The sequence below is a fragment of the Candoia aspera genome, chromosome 4 (assembly GCF_035149785.1).
Source record: "Candoia aspera isolate rCanAsp1 chromosome 4, rCanAsp1.hap2, whole genome shotgun sequence".
Taxonomy (NCBI): Eukaryota; Metazoa; Chordata; class Lepidosauria; order Squamata; family Boidae; genus Candoia; species Candoia aspera.
Window position 1 is genome coordinate 86,167,551 of NC_086156.1, and position 14,242 is coordinate 86,181,792.

At 46.1% G+C, this 14,242-nt stretch overlaps 1 protein-coding gene across 1 annotated transcript; it reads right to left on the reverse strand.

Annotated features, from left to right (window-relative positions):
* Positions 1-1,114: 1,114 nt before the first annotated feature.
* LOC134495443 (testis-specific serine kinase substrate-like) lies at positions 1,115-13,839 on the reverse strand. Its single transcript, XM_063300911.1, has 11 exons — positions 13,658-13,839; positions 11,491-11,725; positions 9,763-9,861; positions 8,684-8,767; positions 7,334-7,417; positions 6,838-6,908; positions 6,554-6,739; positions 5,781-5,939; positions 4,771-4,906; positions 2,426-2,550; positions 1,115-1,511 (listed from the first exon to the last, which is right to left on the reverse strand). The coding sequence occupies exons 1-11, from the start codon at positions 13,822-13,824 to the stop codon at positions 1,337-1,339; spliced, it is 1,521 nt and encodes a 506-aa protein (XP_063156981.1). The 5' UTR covers positions 13,825-13,839; the 3' UTR covers positions 1,115-1,336.
* Between the last annotated feature and the right edge of the window lie 403 nt (positions 13,840-14,242).

The window sequence follows — 14,242 nt, forward strand, 5'->3', positions numbered from 1 at the left end:
GTCCAGACATTCTCCGAGAATCGGACATGATTGAATGGATAAAAAGTCTTTTGAGAGCTCATAGCAAGAGAGAGAAGTTTTTCAGATCTTTAGTAGAATACATACTTTTTAGATTGGTGCTGTGCCTGGCATTTGGATGGCATGCTGCAGGGCACACCTGTTTAAAGTAGGTGGGCCTAAAGCAAGAACTACATTTAATTTACATGATAAAATACCATGATTAGTATACTGTATACTCTTCCCCTGTCACATTAAAACTTACAACGCAGTGACAATACTTGGAGGGCTCTTGAGACTGCACCATACGCTCTGGGGGTTTCCATACCTGCAGTGAGCCTCTACAAGGCAGCAGCTCCAAGATGGAAAGATCTGGACAAGATCCAGTGGATGGATGGAGAATGTGTGGCCCAGTTGTGGTTGCTGACCATAAGTCCCATTTGTTTCAAGCCATAAGGGCGATAGTAAGAGGTGATGGTGGCTGTAGGCCAGCACACTCTGCTTTTGCAGTGGGCAAGAAAACCTACTTTGGGAAAATGTGGCCCTTTGTTCCCTTATGGCAACATCCTGCATCAGTTATAGATAGTGGAGTCTGCCAGCAGGATGTAATACAAAAGAAATTAGGTCCAAGAGCCAACTTTTTTTTTTCAAATATGGTGCTGGAGCATTATTTGGTAAGAGTCAAGCTACATGTTACACCAAATAAGTAAGTATAATTTAGTGTTAACACAGACATTCAGACATTTCCAGAGGAGGCAAATCCGGAAAGGAAAGGCAGCAGGCAGAAAGGATACTCAATTTCCTGCTCCATTTTCCCCGAGCTGGACTCCTACAAATAGTGCTTTATATTTATGTTACCAGCATTGTGAAGAGCAAAAAGCTGGTGGTTGCAATGGGAAGGTGAGCTAAATAGGGAAGAAATCATAATTGTGTCTTTCTTAATCTGAAGCACAACCTCTTTTTTTAAGAGAATGAAATGGAACACACTTCTTGACCCTCCACCCGCTACCCCTTTGCCAACCCAAAGAGATAAACACCAATTTTTCACACAATTTACAATGCTCTTTTTTTTAATCAATATTTTAATCAATTTTTCATACAAACAATGCTTAGAGTCACTGGCACAGTGAGATGGGTGGCGTATAAAATTGATAAATAAATAAACATATTTCCCAGGGTGTCAATTCTACCTCCGGTTTCAGTCCTCCAGGCCATTTCCCAGCCCAGCACACCAGAAAGCGGGCTGCTCTGTTCAGAAGAAAGACCTTCTCCTGGCTGAAACTGCCCTCTAGTTTCCAATGAGTAAGGAAGAACAGCAGGCCATGGCCATCTCCCTCTTTTATTGGGGGTGACGGTTCAGCTCAGCAGGGCAAGAGCTCTGCTTGCTGAGGGTGACGGAAGCAGCGATGGCATTTGCTGGGGACTGGGGCGCTCCTTCTGGGGAGACCGGAGACAGCTGTGAGTGGAGGGAGCTCAATTTGTCCTGCAGATAACCCAGGCTGTGGGTCTTATCCCTGGAAGAAGAAAGGAGAAACTGTGAGAAAACCTCTCAGCCTAGCCCAACCAACAGATACACTGTTTGGAATGACGAAAACAGTAATCTAAAGCAAGTGAGGATGCATGATTGGGTCCAATCATGCGGTCCACATCTTGGGGGGTACCTTAGTGCTATACCTAGTCTGACAGGAGAGACATCAGTTACAGCAAGGGTGCCCAACTTGCTCCAGCTGAGTCCTGCATTTAGCTTTTGAGTACTGCACTATGCTGGGACCCATATTCCAAAAGGCAAAGAATGGAGCTAGGACAAAGCCTAGTTCTCATTCCATTAAATTTAATTTAATTAAAATAGGGTTTCTACAGACTAAGACTTAACATTGAGCAAATCCCCTTCTGTAATATTAAAAGTCAGAATTGGCACTTTAGGAGAAACTGTGGGAACTGGACCCAAGGCTTTGGGGAGAGGGAATATGGGTTCCAGGAACTCAGGTTGGGAACCTCTGACTTGCAGCTTTTGTTTATATATTAGGCTACCAGAACTGTGCTGCTGCAGCGTATGTGGATATTTGCACCAAAGTTTATGAAAAGGGAGTTACTTTGCTTTCCTCCCAGGATACACTCCCAATGAAAATTCCAGCCCCCCAAAAGATCATCTGTATATTTTAGGCTACCAGAACTGAGCTGCAAAGCATTGGGATGCCCATTACACAGTAGCAAAAAACACTGAATCACAACCATGTAGCACTTGTCCAGATCTGATGGCTGCCTAAAAAAGATGGATGGAGGACTAGGGCAAGAGAGCCTTAACTTCCAAGGGAGCCTGAGCCTCCTGCCTTTCTGCATGTCCCCGACCCAGGCAACACGTTCCCCTGCAAGAACATCTCACGGGCCCATAGAACCTGCGGGCAAACGGGGTTTCTGTTTTACTCACTCTACAGCGATCCTTGTCCGCTCCAGATAGTTTTTGGCTCTCAGGGCCTCATCCTGGGCCAGACGCACGTTCGAACTCAGTGCTTCTGTTTGTGCATGAGCCTTCAAGGCCGACTGTTCCAGATCCTGCTTCCAGCAATCAGAGCAGTTGGAGGTTGAGAGAGAGAGAGAGAAAAGGAAAGGCTACAGACCCCATTAGCCAACTGAGGCAGGAAGGGAAGGCAGCAGTCAAGCCAAGCAAATTAATAGGTGCGGTACTTGTGATCCTGATGCTGTAAGTCCCAAAGCGAGCAAGGTCAGCGGTTGGACACTAGGGAGCAAAGTACCACAGACATCTCTTAGGGAAAAGCCGCCTGCATTCCCACAGGGCTGTCTCTGCAGGACTCTACTGCCCTCTGATGGCTTTCATGCTCTGGGTCACAAGGCATGGTCAGGCCTGTGGCTGTAGCAAGTGATAGGAATCGCAGAGGCACAGAAAAAATACTAAAGGATCCATCTGAATCTGCCTGCAAAATCACGCGGCTAATGCCTGAGGCTGAGAGCCACTAGAGCCTGCAGATCTGACAGCCCTTACAAGGGATGGCTAGTAAAATGGACAGCAAAACCATCTGGCTTCCCCATCTGCCCCCCCACCCCCCCCCCCGCTCCAGTTTAGTAGTTACTGTGTATAAAAAGGTTGCAAGCGTTTGCCAATGGGAATCAAAAGCAAGTGATTATCCGTATGTGTAAAGCACAGCCCTTTGTTCCTGGAAGTTGTGAGCAAGTTTGTGTGCTTAGTTAATAGAAGAGGCCAAGGTCAGGAAGCTTTCATGTCCAATAAAATCAGGGTATCCATTTAAAAATGGAGCCATATCAAAAACTTCCAAGCTAAACGCACAATTTGCTGAAGACCACCAGCTAAGCTAGATGGCTGCGCAAGGACTTAAAATGAAGGATTAGAAAAATAATGGATTTAAAATAAAGCCTGCCCCAGCCAAAGGCCTGTGGTTCTCTCTTCTCTTGACAAATTCAGCTGCATGACACCAACAGCTGGAAGGGAGAGAAAGAGCAGAGCTAATTTTCTCTTCACATACCAATTTATTTGGAAACTCTTCACTGATTCCTTTTCCCTTTCTTCCATCCCCTTGTTTCTCAGGCTTCCCCACTATTTCCCTTTGCAGGACTACCTGGGAAGGGACAGATCTGTTCCAGAGGACTTTTAAAATTAGGACCTGGGCTGCAAGTTGTCCTGTTCTTCATATAACCACCAACAGACTCTGATACTTTGTCCAGGGAATAAACAACAGTGAAAAAGCAATGTACAAGAGATGTGTTGATAAATAAAATGGAACAAAACTGACACTTCAAAACTTTCAGTAAGTGAGCTTCGCAAGAGAACGCTGGAGAAGGACAGATGCTAACTTGCCCATTAATGAAAACACTTTGCTTCCAATACCCCGCATCCAAAAACCTGAAGCTTGCACAGGGAATGTGTTCCATCACCAAGAATTCAGTGTTTTTGGAAGGTTTTTCCTTCTGTGCCTTTAGATTTATTGCTGCAGGGCCAAAGCCTGATGTTTAGCTAACATTTTTTCACATTATTTTACTGTCCTACCCCAACCTTAGTGCTAAAATACAGGCACAATTATTTATAGGAAGATGGATGCAAATGAGAAAAAGAGCAACATGTAAGTGGGCAGGAAGACCACCAGAGAAAAAACTTTAGCTGAGCGAGGTGTAGCATTCTTCAGCTTTGAGTCACGTTCATTTATCATTCAGCCACATGTTTTCTAAGTATATGGGGGCTGCACCCCCTAAAGTCAACAGGGTCAGGACAAAACAAAAATTTAATTTATATGTGTCATTACAATTAATGTTGTTGACTGTTCCCTGTCAATGTAACAACTTTTAAATTCAGTCACATTAAATCTACCATTCAGCACCAATAGAGGGGCTCAGGAAAGCGCATCCAAGGTTTTCAGAGGCTGCATTCAACTCTTGGACTCTGGGCTGAGTCCCTGTAGGAGTATAGCCAGGGACAAAGCCAATGTGCTTTGCACACTGAAGGCCCCAGGTTCATCCTCCGGCCTCTCAGACTAAGGTATTTTTAGTGGTGTTTGGAAAGACAGAGAATGTGGTATGCTGATGCCGGATTAGAATGGGGACAAGGTTCCGTGTAAGGCAGCTTTGCAGACTGGGCATCCACAGCCAAGGCGGCTCTGCATCTCGATCTCTCGCTGCGGGGCCCCCTCGATCTGGCCCGCACTGGCTCAGGGCCAGAAGAATGCGCCAGGAGGGCTGCACGCTGGACTCTTCTTCCTGGGGGCAGGAGGGTCTGGGGTTCGTGTACGCCATGCCTCACGGTACCATTATCTTCTTCTGCAAATGCTGGCAGCTGGGGCACATGCCTGCTGATGGGGCCCGCTGCTTCAGCTCCTCCAGAACGGGTGCCATCGCCTGCTCAACCATCTGTCGCAGCATCTCTGCATTCACAATGCTGTAGCTGTGGGTGAGAACCAGGTAAGTGAAAAAAAAAGAGGAGGGGATGCCATCGACACAGACAGTCCACGTAGAAAACATGACTGGTTAAGTCCTGGCAGAAGGAGAAACAGCCCAGACACAGCGTCAAGGAAAGTCCCCCCAGTCAATGCCAGAAGAGTGCAATTTTCTGCATTAAAGGTAAAGTAAATGTAAGAGATCTCTGAAAGTGAGCTTATTTAGCAGAAAGACAGTAAAGAAGCACTGATCAAAGTCAATATAGCTTCAGGATAAATACAAAGTGAGGGCCATCATACGGACTGGTTGGGTTTATCTTAGCTTTTGTGGCCCTTGGGGATCACAGGCCATGGGTTACGCCAGCCCAGCCCCCCATCTGCAGTGCCCAAAACACCCCAGAATCTACTGTCACAACTCAAAGGCAGAATGCCACATTTCTATGGTATATTTCTTGAGTCGGAAAAGGCAAATAAGGACGGGAACGGTCGCCTGAGCTCCAGAAGTGAAATACGTTTCTCCTCTTCACAATTTCCTCTCTCGGGAATGGGAGGAAACCTCTCAGGCACCCCCTTACTGGGAGACGCACGTCCCTGAAGACCTCCTGCAGGCCCCCAGCCGGCTGGGAAGTCAAGCCGCAGTCCCGGCCCACCTTGGGTTGATGGCTCAACATGTGTGAATGTAGCCAATAATGCTTTATTTAATACATGGTGATTAAGCAAATCATTGCTTAGAGGCTTCATGACTTTGGCCTATGTGAAATCAGGGAAATCAAACCAAACTTTGCCCTCATCTCCATACCCTCCCTTAGCCTGGCCTTTTGGTTCTCACTGTCAGGTTGGCCTGCATTCCTCCGTTCTGACCCCGAGGTTTGAACTAGGTACCTGGAACACCTGGCACAACTCGGAGGAGGCCGATTGGGCACTTCTGTGTTCCTGAGTGTGGCAAGGTGGCGGGATACATCCTCCAGGAGTGGCTTCACTTGCCAGAGCCCACCCAGGTCTGCACAGAGCTGAGTGAGAGACACCGATGTCCGCTTTGCTCTGGCATGAAAAGAAAGGGAAGACAGCAGCCAAAAGTCAAACAGAGAGCTTCCACTCTTTCCAAATTCAAAGCCTTGCAACAGCTGAGAGAGAGATAGGTTGCCTGCCAGCGGGAACGGAAGCCTTTCTTAGCTCGGGGGGTGGAGGGTCTGGAGATTGGAGTGACTGCTGCCTCACTTCACACTCCTCTTGTCTAAAGTCCAGGCCAACAAGGGCCGAACAAGGAATATATTAATCTTCCCTACAGGAGAGTAGGGCTACAGTACTTGCAACCGTCAATACAAAGTGAGGATCATGGGAGTTGCAGTCACCTTTCTACAACCGCACCTCTAGGGAGGAAAAGCCTTACAGTTAGGACGTAGGGAGGAAACCCCACCACTAGGAAGACTAGCCTACATTCTCCAACTGGACCTCTGGTTGTACTGGAAATCTTAGCTCCAGGGAATAGAAACGGGATTGTTCTTGACTCCATCATCTCTTCAATCTGGCCTTCCTTTCGCGGGGAAGAGCAGGCCAGAACTCAGGAGCAGCTAAAGAGAGCTGGACGTTGGGGCAGGGCCATGGCCATCCAGCTTCAAGAAAGGGGGGCCTGTTTGCTCAGGGGAGGCACATACGTGGCAGAGACGTCGTCCAGTTCCTCCCGAAGCATCCTGAGCACCCGGCCTTGTTCCTCCTGGGTCCTCTCCCACTGGGGAAGCGCTCCCTCCAAGCGCACCCCCAGCTGGGCCAGCAGCCGCAGCACCTCCTTCTGGGTCAGCCCATCTCGCTGAGCCCACCCGGCCAGCTCCAGCATGCTTTTCCTAGGGTGAGGCGTGATGCAAAGAGACCAGGTTGGAAGACGGGTTGGTTCCCCCTGCAAAACCAAGTGTCTTCCACGCCTCCTCCTACCTCACAGTACCTGATCTCCTCCAGCTCTGGCCGACCAAGGTCTTCTGCTTCGACCTTTTGCTGCAAGTCATGCAGCTTCTCCTAAGCAGAGTGGGGGAAGTGAGAGGGAAAGAATCACATTAGTTTGGGGGATATTGAGTGTATTTATGTGCTGTTCTTCTTCTTCTGTTCTGTAAAGGCAGCACGCAGATACAATACAACTCTATAGTTCAAATCCACAAAGAAAGTAACAGGGAGCACCTTTGATAAAGATCCAACAGAGGCAAGAAAATACCTTTTGCAGCCTCTGCCCATGCTAGGGGAATACAGTCTGTGTTCCTCGAGGGCAATCACTCAAGCTTTCAGATTCTGTTTATAACCTTACTTTCTGACAACTCTTCTCCATCAAGCCAGGAGCTTGTGGAAGCTTTGTCACCTTTCCACGTGCTGTGAATTACTTGCACCCTGGACCCCAGGAGAGCATAAACCACCCCACATCCCTGCCAGCCTCAAATCTTCTCCCTCACCTCCAGGAGGACTGAGTTTTTCTTCAGCAGGCTGGTCTTAATCTCAGCATCCTCCACAGATTTGGTTACCTTTCGGCAGCTTTCCTGCAAGAGATTTCAGGGCAGGGGAAGAAGCTCAGAAGGCCAAGCAAGCAAGCGAGCAAACGGAATGAGCCAACCTGGATTTGCATTCAGTGTGTGCCTCTCCTTTCCTTTAAGTCTTTTCGAGAAGTGGGGGCAGGGAGGAGGCTGAACATTCTCTCCTTTCTCTTCTTTTTTAACGATACGTTTGATCACTTGAAACTCTAATAAAGGGAGGGTTCCACATCCATTCCATTATAGCCTTGGTAACAAACACAGAACTGTCTTGAAGTGATTTTTCCTGCTTCAACCCACTCTGCCCTAACTCGGTCCCATGGAGATTACCCAAAAATCAACAGATTTATTAATGGCACACTGCTCATGTTCCATTGGATTGAAGCAGTAGGACTGGTCCAAGCAACAGAAAACCCAGAGTGTGATCTCACAGGGCTCCAGGTTGGCCTCTGAATGCCCGATGGCTTTCACACAGAAAGCCGGATCCCTGTTAGAACTCACTCTCAATCTTCCTAGACAAGGCAGCTGTCATGAGTAAGGATGGCGAGCAGGGGGCTCCCATCCAGACTGTTAAGCGCATGCGTAGCACTGAGGAATTGGGCAGCCATTCAAAGAGACACAGATCGGGACCGCCTTAACCTTTGGGGTTTAAATGTCTGGGTTTTTCCCACGCTTCTTCAGTTTGTTAGGATTCCTGTTATGTACAAGCAATAAAACATTAGAGACCAGTTCCTTGTCTCAGCGTGGTTCCTGGCAGTTAGGACAGCAGCTGTCAGCTTGACCAAACTGAGTTAGGAGCAAGTTCATCAATGTATTGTGTTCAAGCTGCTGTTTATTTTGAAATTGTATTTAAACTGTAAGCACAGTCATATTTATATGTTTCTGTCTTCTCCAATTTATTGCCCTCTAGGTGGCTGAGGATTACATCCCCAGTATTCTCAGCCAGCAGAAGTCAATGGGATCATCTGGGATGCCAATTCCAAAAATTGCAGTTATAGATGGAACGAGATTGGGGAAGACTATTTGAAACTCAGGTACAAGGGCAGTGTGCCCTGAGAGGTGGAATTTAAATATGAATGGAGGGCACTATTGGAAAGCGATGAGAAGGAAAAATGCAGACAGAGGCAAGAACGTCAAAACATATTACAGCCCTTTCCAGGTTGAAAGAGTAAAGGGTCAGACTTTTTTTTCCTTTGAAAAAGATGATTGATTAAACTAAAAACTAGGGCAACTATGAGCCTTCACAAGTATTGGAACAGCCAATGCATTCCTCACCTTCAACTGGGTACAGTAGTCGTCTAGATCTTCAGCCATCTGCCTGTGCTGCTCCAGGTTTTCACACAACATCGTGCACTCACTCTGCACACATGTAGAGCAAAAGTAAATAACCCAACAGGCAGCAAGTGGGTCTCAAAAAGTTAGCAAAGGTGAAGGGAAAGTCTCTTCTAAAGTTGAAATAACCTTAGCAGACGTTTTGCCCATCGTATGTTTAGACTAATAAAACTTTATAATGTTTTACCTATTCAGCTTAAAGAAAACCATCACCTCTGAAAAAAGAAGGAAATCCAAAAGAACTTAGACAAACATTAATGTTTGAAACTCAACTGTTACCTAATCCCAATTATCCCATTAAAATTTACATACTTCCGTATTTGTAACTAATTATTCCTAAGGCCAAACTGTGAATGGGAGAAAAGCTCAATGTTGGAATTCATGCTGAGGAAACCTTTGAATTTTAGGGTACCTCCTGGGTTATATATGCATAGGGCCCTGGAAGACAGATACAGAACAGCCATAGTGAACAAGTGTAGAGCTTAGGTACTTTATGTCTGCGAGGCAAAATAATATGAAGGTGTTGGGAAGTAACACTTCTGCCTCCTACATATATGCATCGTGCCCCTGGGTCACTTTAAGAATCACTGAGCAACGTCAGGAACTCTGCAAGGTCACCAAAGACAATAGAAGAAAGTTTAACCAATTTTGGGGTTACTTTTTTAGGTGTCCTAGGTTTAGGTTCTATAACTTAAACATGAAAAACAGATTGGCCTTTTTGTAGTTTACCCTACCGCAGTGCATATTTCTTAGTGCTGGGTAACTCTAGGGCTTTGCTGGCCTGAGACTATATTTGACCAATACATAGTAGTCAAGTCTGGATTCAGAAGGCTTTTGAGCATTCTTTTATGTAATAAGAGGAAAGAAAACATGAGTGCTGGGCAGGAATCCCTCAACTAACATAATAACCCTGAAGTACCAGTTATCTAGTTCCTGGCTATAAAAGCAGAAACAGGCATGGTCAACCTGGGAGTCTAGGTCTTCAGCTATGTGGTCTATACAACAACCGACAGTCTCCAGACCTGCAGACTGTGAACATGGCACTTGACCTTGGGCGTCCTCTCCTTGAGGCTGGTGATGGAGTCCTTGGCTCGCAACAGGCCACTACTGCTCACTTCCTGCTAGGAGAGAGTGTAAAAGGGAGGTGGTCAAGCAAATCATAATCCGCTTACTCCTGACTTCTTCACACTTCCAGAGTATTGATTTCAGTCTCAATGGCTTTAAAATGGGCAGCTGAAGATCATTCTCTACATCTTAAGAGACATAAGAAGGCTCTTCTTAGGGACCTAAGAAGTTCATCCCTGACGTTAGAACCTTTGAGGGACACAAGAGCCCACAAAGTAGAAATGAAGCTTGTGTGTGCAATATACCTTTTGCAGCTGGGGTCAAGGGAAAGGGGACAAAGAGATATTTGGAAGGATATACAAGGCGTAGAAAGTGAATGAGGTGTAGAAAGGTGTAGAAAGTGAATGAGGAAAGAGGAATGAAGGATGACACAAACAGATCAGTGTAGGCGGAGGACCACAGGAGAATGAAAAATTCTTCAAAAAAAGCCCTTTTCAGGAAAAATATGCAAATAAGTTTACAACTGCCAGAGAAAATATCTATCAGGTTTTGTTATGCAGCATCCATGAACTGATAATAGATTTTAGTGCTGGAAGTCCTTCAAAGCACCTTTAAGGATTGTAAAATTAGAGGAAAGGGCAGAGAGTTCTTCCTGCCCTGCTGCCCATCAAGGAGAGTGGGGAACAGCATGAAATTGTAAGCCCCAAATCCTATGAATCAGCCTTCCTCCAGGTGTCTTCAACATCCATTCCAACCTCATTGGCTGTGCCGGAAGGGATTATGGTTAAAATCCAAAACATCTGGAGACTGGAAGGAACTCTAGTCTTCTTATGGCAATTAACTAGGCAGGAAGGAAAGTTCATTCAAGACAAGGAGAATAGGGAAGTAAGGCTGAAGTGGGAGGGGGTGGAGATTCAACTCCCTCTCTCCATGAGCTGCTCTCACTTTACAGATACAACAAAAATACCAAAGCCACCCCACTAACTTTCATTTTCCACATAACAAAGGCAAATACATGTACAAACACTTCTGGCCGCCTTCTCAGTTTGATATCATCCAGATGCAAATCCCCCTTGTTGTGATAGTTCAGGATTGGTGAGAACATGAAGTTAACAACAAATTAAAAGAAAAGCAAACTAAGATGAACATGTGTTTGGCTTAAACCTTGGCTGCTATACCTGGATGCCAGCCTAATCTTCCTCTGGAAATGGAAGATGGAAGAGATAACCCAATACATCTGAAGTAACAGATAAAGACAAGACTAGAAGTTCAAACAGGGCTGACTCTTTCTGTTCACTAAGGAAAGACGAGAGGCTCGAAAGTAGCATCTTCAAAGTGGAACATGGACTTAAAAGATATTAAGTAAAGACTTAAACAGACCCAAAGTCCATCAAGAGTACAAACCTTTTGGGTGAAAATTTGCAGAAGGATAACCTGTTAGTCTATTGTAGCACTAAAGAGTCAAGAGTCTTGTGGTGCCTTAAAAATAAATAACTGTATTAGGGCATACAAGTAGCTAGTGGCCTAATTGAGTTATTATTTAAAGTGCCAGAAGGCTCTTTTCTGTGGGGTGGGAGGGAGTAAGTGTTTTTTACTTGTCTACTATTAGAAAAATGCTAATTCAGGGTGAGATGCTTATCTGAGAAGCAACAGCAGGTATGCCGGCTTCTGACTCATTTCCTCACCTGCTGGCCAGAAGTATCATCCTCATCTTCTGACCAAGCTGGCTTGATGGGAATTGGGGAATCCTGTCTTTCTCCCACTGCTCCCCCTGGCAGGCCCCCATCATCTGTGGATTCATTCTCGATGGTGGAATCCTCATGTTCCCCATCAGTTAGGTTCAGGAGAGAAACATTGGTACAAGCCGAAGAACGCTTCAAGTTGAGATTGGGGCTTTCGCCGGTCAAATGGGGCTCAACTCTGGGTTGGGAAAAAGTACATACATTATCCCTCGATACAGTAGTGGACAACGTTCTTTCTTACATCATAACATTCATTGCAGAGGGGTAGTTGTGTTAATTTACTACCGCAAAGAGCCTTGTGATGCCTCGATGGCTAACATATTGCTTTGCAACCTAAGCTTTTGGGAGCCAAAAGCAACCCTCAGCTGGTAACAATTTTATCATCTTCTACTACACTTTCTAAACTCCTTTCAGGAGCAAACAAATGTCAGTATATGAAGATAAGGAAATAATGAGAGACAGAAATCCTAGCTCAGCTCTCCCAACTCTGGTGCTTTCCATGCGTCTGTTGGTCTTCAACATCCTCCATTTATAACCAACATGGCCGAAGGGATTATGGAAATCCTAGAAAATTATTCTGGAAATTCTGAGAACTGAAGTCCAACACAATAGTATGGTGCCTGGTCTTGTTTATTGCATCATTTATATCCTGCCTTCCAAGTCAACGAACTTTGGGTGACTCACATAAAATCATATTCCTCTTTCCCATAAATTCAAGCCACAGAACAGGGGGCAGACTGCTCCAAAGAGACAGGGCAGCTATCAAAAAGGCTCCCATCCTCCTCGCCTCTGGAAGTGGGAGGGAATCCAAAGAAGCCCTGCCCAGATAGGATGCCCAGAACCTATTGGAAGAAGATGGTTTATAAAGGAGCATAGCCCAAACCATATAAGGCTTTATAGATCAAAACCAGCATTTTGGACATGGAAATTTACTGATAACCAACGCAGAGCCCACAGCACAATGTAACCCTGCTGAAGCAGGTCTCAGGTCCCAGCATGGGGGCACCAACTACAGGTTTAGGGCATCTTCAAAGGCAGCCCCAAGTAGAACACATTGCAATAATCAGTCTTCAGGGAGAGAATCAAGCCCTGGGGCACTGCACATAAAAGTGCCCAAGGGTCCCACTTCTTTTCTTCTCTTAGCATTACCAACTAGAACCACTCTTTCATAAGTGGAACCACTGCAGAATAGTGCCAAGCCCCCCTCCCCACACACCCTTCTCATAGGTAGCCCAGAAGAATATCATGGTCAGTTGTACAGAACATTACTGAGAAGTCTAACTGGACAAGGACAGGGGCCAACTAAAATTATCCACAAGAGCAGCCAAAACAGTTTCTATCCCACACCCAGCTCTGAGGAAAACCGAATGAAAGGGATCAAAATTATCCACAATACCCAGGATTCTCTGCAACTGATGCCCCACGACCTTCTCCAAGATCTTCCCTGAAAAAAGGAAATCTGAAGAGTGACAGAAGGTATCCAACACAATCAGATCACCAGCTGGCTTCTTCAGGAGGGGGAGGATACCACTTCCTCCCTCAGAGGAGGACCTTTTACTCCCTCTCAAATATGGCTGCACACACACACATACACTGGGTACCCAGAGGAGCCGGGTGGACCTTGGATTTAGGCTGCAAATGGCAAAACTCATGTCATAAAGAATGCTGTCTGCTACCTCAGAGTTCCCAAGATCACACCAAGCCCAAATGACTTGGTTAGATGCAGGCTATGTGGCAGCAATAACCACTGTTGGAGTACCTGCTTTAGATCAGATGAGATTCATTGTCCACTTAGCCCAGTGTTGGACTACAAACCTTCATTATTCTCGGCCAGCATGACCATGCAGGCTGCAGATTCTGGGAATTGTAGTCCAACAAAGCTGGGATCTGATGGCAGCAGCTCTCCATCATCTGAAGGAGAAAAGATTTTTTTGCATCATCTGCTGCCAGAGGCCTTTTCACCTGGACATGCCTGGGACTGAATCTCAAACCACCTGTCTGCAAAGCAGATGTGCTACTGTGCCCCCACCCCCCAACCCCGTATGTTCTCACATGCTGCAACTAGTGCCCTCAACTCCACCTCCACCCTTTCCTTTCCCAGGTCTCTCACCCATGGAAAGAGACGGCTTTCTTCTTTTTGGGGAAGACCTTGACGCTGGCAGGCTTTCCCAGCTGCTCCTTGCTGCCCTGAGCCCAACTCTCAATCCCTGTGGGTGTGTCTCCGGCCTCGTTTATTTCCTTGGACTGCCAAATGGTCTTCACCACAATGTTGGCCATTCCTAGGTTGGGGGTAGATATCTGGTATGACTGCAAACTGTCTCGCCTGCGCCACACCAGGGAACATCTACCACCTACAAGCCAACTGGCTCCCCAAGGAGGAGGGAGATATTCCAGCTGCTCCTATGACCTCAGAATAGTTGCCACGGGGCTGCCATCACATGACCAAACTCTTCCATCCACCATTCCTACCACCAACATTCTATGATGTCAGTACATCCTTCTATGGAAATTAGAAAACTATTCCAAGGCCATAATGCTGACATGGAAGGAATTGCATTGATTGATACCTTGATATATATTGAATATACTGAACTGCTAATTGCCCTTTTTTCTTTGATACCTTGTCTAGGGCAATGGCTAGATTCAACCACTACACTAAGCCATGGTTTGTTAGTTATTCTAAAAAGCACGGTTA